The following is an 8,634-nucleotide window of genomic DNA, read 5'->3' as shown; positions in this document are numbered from 1 at the left end:
ATGTGTTTTAAAATCCCTTGGTGTGTCAGATTCATTTGTTGTCCTATATGAACTCACAATTTTTTAAAGCTAACAAGCGGCCATCTGGCGAGGCCGACTGGGGTTCAAGGAAACAGAAGCAGAGATACAAAAAGCAACTGTAAAAGGCGGCCCCGTCCAGGAAACACACAGCCAGGCAGATGAGCTCTGAGCCAACTCCCATGTCAGAAGATGAAGAGAGCACATCCAGCCAGTCACAGTCAGAAAAACAGGACTACATTGGAAAAACAGGCCGCTCTCCAACATCTATAAGCAAAGGTGTTGATGGCAGCAGCACAGTTGATATTTCTCTCCAGGATGGAGTCACAGCCAAACAGGAACAGTTTGAACTGTAAAAGGTGGCCCGGTCCAGGAAACACACCAGGCAGACAAGCACGGACCCAACTCCCATGTCAGATCTCTATTGGATATCAACTTATGTAGCTGAAGGGGCATTCCAATCTTTTTTTTTTTTTTCCCACACCTCTGGAATGTCTATACCAATTAATTTGTTTATTTGATCATGGGGCGTCCCTGAAGCCATTCTCACCTGAACAATGGCATACAGGTCTGTGGTTTGTCTTTCAGTTACATTTGTAAATGTTTCTGTGTAAAAGAAGAAAACCAAACAATCTTTAAGATGTAGGCTTAATGTTAATTAATATTAATTCAGGTTCCCGTTAAATAAAATTTTTTTCTGTCAAGATAACCAATTAAAGTCCATTAATGTCTACAGTTTTTACTCCCCAAGCAATTAAGGCAGAATATGTTCTGTGGGGTGTAAGCAGTATACCTAGTGTTTCTTTTCACAAATATTTAACGTATATATCAGGGATAAAATCCTCCTTGGCTTATAAGGCACTTACCTAAAAACACCAAGGAAACTGCGCTTTAGATCCCCTTCAGGAGCCCTCATCTCTGCACCACCACCCCCCTCCCCCCTTCTCTCGTCCTTCCCACAGTGGTGCTGCTTCCTGCAGCGCATCGACAGGAGTTGCAATAAACAGCCAAACGCACAATCATACCGGGCGAAAGGAAACCACAGAAGCGCGGTGGGATGTTTTACGCACGCTGATTGGAAACTCTGCTTGTCGTGAAAATGGGACATGATGATCATAGCAACACAAGAAGACCACAAGCGGGATTGGGAAAGAACATGAAGTTGTCGGGTTTCCTCCTCCTGCTTCTCCTCCCAGTGTGTCCTCTGTGCCATGGTGCCGGTGAGCAAACTATTTATGGCCATATTTGTGATTGTTTAAGATTTTTTCACTGTTTAGCCACTTTTAACACACACACGTGCACTGCATGGCAAAGGTGTACCAAGTTTGCCAAATATAACATGAACTGTTAATAAAACCAAAACATTGCTTATGTACATTAAGCAGTTACACAGTTTGGGATGTAACTTTAAAAATAATTTTTAATGAAAAATGATTTAAATAGATATTCTATTAAATCGTTCTATAGGAAGTAGCTGTACAGGAAACTTTAATTAATATAAAATGCAACTGATATGCAAAAAATAGTGTTGCTTAAAGGTTTAGTGTTTATTTCACTTGATGAAACAAACTTTACTGCAGTGATGCATCAGTAAGTTTTGGACTACTCAGCAGAACAATGACCTCTATTAAAGTTGTTTGTTCATCAGCTAAAAAGAACACAAGAGTCCAGTTTCAGTGCCCAGCCTCCTGTAACTGTCCTTGAATGTGCAGGATGCACTCATGGGAATAAATACAGCACAGTTTAGACCTGCTGTCAGACTAAAGTTTGATGTAACTCTGTGACAGGTTAAAGAGCTCTACCCCCTCCACCCCCCACCCTCCCAGATATATTTAATTTCTCTCTGATATTATAGCTGAGTCATATCAGTGTTTCAGATTCTGTTCCTCTAGAGACCTCCAAAGACTGACATACATGCTGAGTTTCTACTCTCTGAAAACAGTATTATCCACATCATTTCTGATCTCATACTTGTGTGATTTGTTGTTTGTGTAGAATGTACAGTTCTGACCACCTATTTTATCTAATAAACAGGTATTCTAGTAAAATTATGCGTGTAAAGCATTTCAGGCATAAATTTACTAGAGATTTTAACCAAGTAACATTAGTTTAACTGCTGTCTAAAAATACATTAGACAGGATAAGTTACTTGTGTATGGTTGTTAGGATATTAATTCCTTATAAGTTATAGAACTTGAATAGAGGAATATTATAGTCAAAATGAAAGACTCAAAGTTAGAATATAGTAGAGGATTTTATCCAAATTTTCTTTGTTGTAGCTCCTTCTCCCAGTAAATGTGTCTCCTTGGCGGAAATGGAGGACAACCTGCTTAAGAACCTATTCCAGGGGTATCAGCGCTGGGTTCGGCCCATCCAGCGAGCCAACGACACTGTCAGGGTTCGATTCGGACTCAAGATCTCTCAGCTGGTCGATGTGGTGAGATTACTTCCACAATGTGAAAACATTACTTGTTTGCAACCTCCAGTGCTCAACAGTCTAATTTAAAGCTTAAGAAAAAGAACATTTCAAAGACACTGGAAGTTTTACAAACTGCTTCCTGAATACTCTGAAATAAATCAAATATTTCCTGATGTCTTAAACGTCTGTACACTATAATAGTGCCACTTATTATAAAGGACCTTAACTGCATTTTCTTTAACACCAATACTGTGATTTCATGTCAATGAGCAATAATGACCAGAATATATTTAAGCAAAGTACCTACACATCTCGTTTAATTTATATTTAAAAAAATCCCTTTTTAGCTTTTTACTCTCTACCACCCCTACTTAGAAACACAGACTCAATTCTCCATTTTAAAATGCAACTCAAAACTCATCTGTTTCAGATTGCGTTTTCTCTTTAAATATCAATTTCCCTGTCACAGCCTCTGTATTTTTTTAATGTTTATATTTTGTTTCTGACACTGTTTTTTTTATGCTTTTGTGAGGTGACAGAATCTCAAAATTAAATACATTTGTCTCAAAAACCAATTATTGAAAAACCGGGTTCCTGAATAAAAAAAATGTTATTCAAGACAAACAACTTTGCCTCGAAACAACTGACATTTGTGCAGTATTAACCCTGTCTCTCAAATGTCATTAACGCTAAACGAAAATCATCAAGCTTCTGTCACACTGGTTTCCTATCTTGCAATGTATTCTGTTGAATAAAAGAAAACCAAAACTGTATAATCTGGGTCTAAAGAAAAGGAAATGAAGGGAATAGTAGAGCATTAATAGTTTTCATATGTCTAGGAACTATATTGTTGAACTATATATGTTTTGATGTTCTCTGGGAGCAACGCATGTGTAATGGGGTCCCAAAATAGGTTTTGCGTTTTGTCTTTAACTGCTTCATAGTTGATTGGTTCTGATGTATTGAGGTTTATTTTTCTTATTAAAGGATAAACAATCTATTGGATATTCAAAATTATATATTTTTTTTGCTAAAGTAAACAGGAAAGTAGAGTTACTAGGCACCTAAAAAAGAATCTGTGGTAGCCTAGCATAGCTGTTGATAAAATTAATGTGATTCAAGAGCAATGCATTCTTATGGCATCCGGTTTTACTGCTCTACTTAAACTACATGAAGGTACAGAATATTGTTTTTAATGAAAAGGTGTTGTAAAAGTGAACCAAAAAATTAACAAACAGCTTCATGTTTGTATCAATGCACCTTGACTTTAGTCTGACCTCTAAAGTGAAATTTAGTCACACTTTTAACGCAGTTAGAGGAGAAATTGTTGTTTCAGCTTTAACAAAGTGTAACTGCTTAACAAAAATGCAAAAAACAAAACAAAACAAAAAAACACACAAAATTTAAATTCATTTTACAGTGTAGCTCTGCTACATTGCAGAAACCAATGGGAAAGTCAGTCAGCTGATAACTATTGGAGCACCATTTTAGCTAATTGTTATTGTGTGGAGCAAGACTAGCCTAATCGATTTTGCCGAATAGAATATTTTTCTCCTAAACTTTAAATATATTAACTAGGTAAAAAAAAAAATCTAATATGAATAAACTTGTTTATGGTAAAAATACTTACTAAAATAGAAATCCATGACAAATACACATATAATTCAGGGAAATACAAATGAAAAAAACACTAATTCAAATGTTTCATTCTTTAGTTGAACAGTTTGTCTTTCCATAGAGCTAAATTCAAACGTAAAGCTGATAGTGGCACAATTTGAAGCTCTGCAAGCCTTTAAAATAAATCTCAAGCTCTACAGTCTCCTCCTGGTTTTCTCTAAATGTTTCAGGAGCTATCTGTGAAAGGTTGAGATGGTTTATGTGTTTCAGAAAAGCAAACTGAGCAGCCTGATGGAGGAAGTACTTTTCTTTGTTTGAAATATTTATCTCAGCCAGGCTAAATTTAACTTACTATTCTTTTCACTGAAAGAAACTAAATAAATAAACAGAGGGCTCTTCTGTTACTGAACCAAACAGAGATTGCAAAGAGAAACGGGAGGAGGGCTAACAGTAAACACAACAGCTTGGCTATGCTTTTTTATGTCCCCAGAGTCTCCCTGGGCTGCTGCATTGCTCAGTATTAGATTATGGTCCACATCTGGTCTATGTGATCACCAAACCATCCAACTCCCTCTGACAGCTGAGGCTTGGACGGGATGATCTGCTGGAGCTCACATTTCCAACATTTATCTCACCAAAGCTTTCTCTTTTGTCTAAAGCCTACTTTTAGGGATGTGAAAATAAGTTAGTTAACTCCCAAAAATCATTTTCTGGCTACCTTTGTTTAATATCTGTATATATTTGCATTGCCCTTGTTTGTTCCACAGCACTCTATTTTTTTTTATATATTTTTTTGTTTATTAAAAATAACCTTTTTTGAAAACGAGTAACTTCTAGAAAAGAACAGCTAAACAGCAAAGAGAACAATGTAGGTAAATAAGTTTGTTTGAAAATAGTTACAGCTGTTGCCTGATCAATATTGATAAATATGAATTAAATAAAAAGTATGCAAAAAATATATACAAAATAGAATATTAACAAAAAACAAACATGAAATACTTTTATAACCTAAAAGCATTCTTCACAAAAGACAGTTCAACAAAATTCAAAATATGATTTACATATAATAAGAATAAAATAAATAATATTTTTATTTGATTAGCTTAATTTATGTAAATAACTGAAAGCATCATATAAATCTAACAAATATAGATTAATAATCTTTGCTCAAATAGTGTATATGATTATTAAAATTTCAGGCTTTTTGTGTGTTCTGCTCTAAAAGTTCAACTCTGTTATTGTGTTTTATATTGTTTTATACTAAATAGATACTTTAATACTTTACTTGATATTTGTTCTTTATTTAAGGATGAGAAAAACCAGCTTATGACAACCAATGTCTGGTTGACTCAGGTAAGACATTTTCTTTTCACCACATTCATAAGCAATCATGGTGAAGTCTTATAATTAGCGGAACAGCAAGAAAGAAAATGATAATCACAAACACAATCTGATATAATCTATTTTAATCAAATATTGTTTTTGTGTTGTGTTCTGCAAAGTGGAGATATGACATGCTTTGTGTCTATCTTGGCCAGGAGTGGATTGATTATAAGCTGCGATGGAATCCAGATAAATACTGTGGGATTACCTCCATCAGAGTTCCTTCAGAAAATATTTGGCTCCCAGACATTGTCCTGTATGAGAAGTAAGATGCACACTCATCCCTCACACCAACTGACTGTTGTTGCTTTTATCGCAAACCCATGTTATGTGTTTCAGTTCCACCTGGTGGTAATTGAATGACACTGCAGTTTATTAACATCAAGTCACATTTGTATTTTTATGGGCAAAGGACCAATCCTAATATGTTGTAAACTAAAAGGAGGGTTTACAAATAATGATAAAGAAAAAAATCCAGTTATTCCTTTGTACACAGCAAAATCAGTAGATTTGACACTTTTCAAAGGTGTTTTTTAAACATATGTGGTGTAATTTCAGTACAAATTTAAGAAAAGTTTTACAACCGAAAAATCATGCTTTTTTTTTTCTTTTGCTAATGTGTTAAGATTAGTTGTTAACACATTGACATCATGTGTTTATGGCCTGTATAGTCCAAGCACTCCATACATTAGTCATTTGCACACTGTAGTTGGATTGTTGTCAGAGCTACAAAGATGTTAACAAGGCTAAAAAACAATCAAACTGGTGAGGTGTGTGAAGCTCTACTGTAGGACAAGGACACCACAGCTGAGACCGATGGAGCTGGGTCTCAAACTGGTAACCAGTTACCAGTTACAGGCCACCACCAGTAAATCAGAAAACTATTTTAGTTACCTTCAAGAAGAAACATAATGGGTTTCACTGGTACATACTCCATACGTTTTTAAACTGGCGTAGGGGGAAAAGGCATACACACCCAAAACCAGATGCAATTATCAACACCAGCTAGAGTGAAAGCAACTCAGTCTAATTGGTTTTAGTTTGTAAATTGGTTGTCATTCAATTTACAAACTAATTTAGTGTGAAAAATAAACTAAATATAACTGTACATTATTTTTAACTGATCATTTTTAGGGTTTTATACTCAGTTTTTTTTACTTTATTTGATTTACTCCATTGACAACAATTAATATATTGTGAAGGTTTGCAGTGCTGCACTGTGTAGATATGATGGAAACAAAAATTCCTGATTTTAACTTTTATTGCTTCAGTGCTGATGGACGTTTTGAGGGCTCCCTGATGACCAAAGCCATCGTAAAGCACAATGGTGCCATCACCTGGAGACCGCCTGCTAGTTACAAATCTGCCTGTACCATGGATGTCACCTTTTTCCCCTTCGACCGACAAAACTGCTCAATGAAGTTTGGGTCGTGGACCTATGATGGCAACATGGTGGATCTTGTTCTGATGGAAAACCATGTTGATCGAAAGGACTTCTTTGATAATGGCGAGTGGGAAATACTCAGTGCCACTGGAGCCAAGGGAAACAGGAGGGATGGAATGTATTCCTACCCATTTATCACCTACTCCTTCATCCTAAAGAGATTGCCACTGTTTTACACACTATTCCTCATCATCCCCTGTTTGGGTTTGTCCTTTCTTACTGTCCTGGTGTTCTACCTTCCCTCAGATGAGGGTGAGAAGCTATCACTCTCCACCTCTGTCCTAGTGTCTCTCACTGTGTTCCTATTGGTCATAGAGGAAATCATTCCCTCCTCCTCCAAAGTAATCCCTCTCATTGGAGAATATCTGCTCTTCATCATGATCTTTGTCACACTTTCGATCATTGTCACCGTTTTCGTCATCAATGTGCACCATCGGTCCTCAGCCACCTACCACCCAATGTCGCCCTGGGTTCGTACTCTTTTTCTTCAAAAACTACCTAGGCTGCTTTGTATGCGAGGACACACTGACCGGTACCACTACCCGGAGCTGGCTCCGGATAGTCCTGAAATGAAGTCTCGCTCTGGAGGTCGGAGGGGAGGCCAGAGGACAAGCAGTGGAACTTATGGACAGGCAGCTTCTGATGGAAAGAAAGAGGAAGAAGCTTGGGCCACCATGTTGGAGAAAGCCATCTCTTCAGTGCGTTACATCAGCAGACATATCCGCAAAGAGCACTTCATTCGTGAGGTGTGTACAGTTATAGGTAAAAATCTGCTCCTATTGTTTTACCCTTAATTCATGTCGGATTTCTGTTTTCCACAGGTGGTCCAAGACTGGAAGTTTGTTGCCCAGGTGCTGGACCGAATCTTCTTGTGGGCTTTCCTCACTGTCTCAATTCTGGGCACCATCCTTATCTTCACTCCAGCCCTGCAGATGTTCCTGAAAATCCCTCCTCCATCTGCAACCGAGGAGCCTCCTTTACACCAGTAACAAACACTGTAGCCTTCTCAGGCAGCTGAAAATCTTAAATCAAGATTACATATTAAGTTAAAGCTGAGCAAATATATATATATATATATATATAATGAAATTGTGCTTAAAAGTTTACATAACCTATCTATATAGATCTTATGGAAAGTATCTATATATCTATCTATAGATCTATCTATCTATAGATAGATAGATCTATAGATAGATCTATAGATATTTGAAATCAAATAGGGGCGACAGTGGCGTTGAAATCGAAGGATTGACGGTTCAAGCCCCGGCTCCGACTTTCATTGTCGTTGTGTCCTTGGGCAAGACATTTCACCTGCATTGTCAACTGATGGTGGTCAGAGGGCCCGGTGGCGCCAGTGTACGGCAGCCCAACTTCTGTCAGTGAGCCTCAGGGCAGCTGTGGCTACAATTTAGCTTGCCACCATCAGTGTGTGCGTGAATGGGTGAATGAATGTAGTGTAAAGCGCTTTGGTCAAGTCTCCTGACTTGAATAAAGGCGCTATATAAGTACATGCCATTTACCATCAATGTTATGATTTCCAATTTTCATTATTTTAATTTTGTAAATTTCAATTTATTTCCCTGGTGGCTGATTTTTTTTTCTGTCTTTAATGGATGGGTATGAAAACTTTCAAGCACAACTGTACATATTTGTTTGCATTTAAAATACACAACAGTTCAGCTATTACAGCACTTCCTTGAGTCCATCTTATTTTTAAAACATTTCCTCACAATCCAATATTCAGCTCTGCAAG

The 8,634-nt window shown here is 37.1% G+C and overlaps 1 protein-coding gene across 1 annotated transcript; it reads left to right on the top strand.

Moving 5' to 3' along the window:
- The first annotated feature begins 1,007 nt into the window (after positions 1 to 1,007).
- LOC107085662 (neuronal acetylcholine receptor subunit non-alpha-2-like) lies at positions 1,008 to 7,933 on the top strand. The gene is made up of 6 exons (XM_015376133.1): positions 1,008 to 1,238; positions 2,298 to 2,455; positions 5,363 to 5,407; positions 5,593 to 5,702; positions 6,709 to 7,627; positions 7,703 to 7,933. Exons 1-6 carry the CDS (start codon positions 1,118 to 1,120, stop codon positions 7,868 to 7,870), a joined length of 1,521 nt encoding a protein of 506 aa, XP_015231619.1. The 5' UTR covers positions 1,008 to 1,117; the 3' UTR covers positions 7,871 to 7,933.
- The last annotated feature ends 701 nt before the right edge of the window (positions 7,934 to 8,634 follow it).

Source organism: Cyprinodon variegatus, unplaced genomic scaffold, assembly GCF_000732505.1.
Source record: "Cyprinodon variegatus isolate N-32 unplaced genomic scaffold, C_variegatus-1.0 Scaffold130, whole genome shotgun sequence".
In the NCBI taxonomy this organism is placed as follows: domain Eukaryota; kingdom Metazoa; phylum Chordata; class Actinopteri; order Cyprinodontiformes; family Cyprinodontidae; genus Cyprinodon; species Cyprinodon variegatus.
The sequence above is the reverse complement of the archived record's forward strand: the minus strand, read 5'-3'. Positions and strand labels throughout refer to the sequence as shown.

What these genes read in the sequence shown, in the direction of transcription:
- LOC107085662 (XM_015376133.1), top strand. Translation starts at nt 1,118, where the DNA reads ATGGGACATGATGATCATAGCAACACAAGAAGACCACAAGCGGGATTG. An exon ending in TCTCTCAGCTGGTCGATGTG is followed by an intron (nt 2,456 to 5,362) that starts GTGAGATTACTT and finishes TCTTTATTTAAG; the next exon opens with GATGAGAAAAACCAGCTTAT. An exon ending in GACATTGTCCTGTATGAGAA is followed by an intron (nt 5,703 to 6,708) that starts GTAAGATGCACA and finishes TTATTGCTTCAG; the next exon opens with TGCTGATGGACGTTTTGAGG.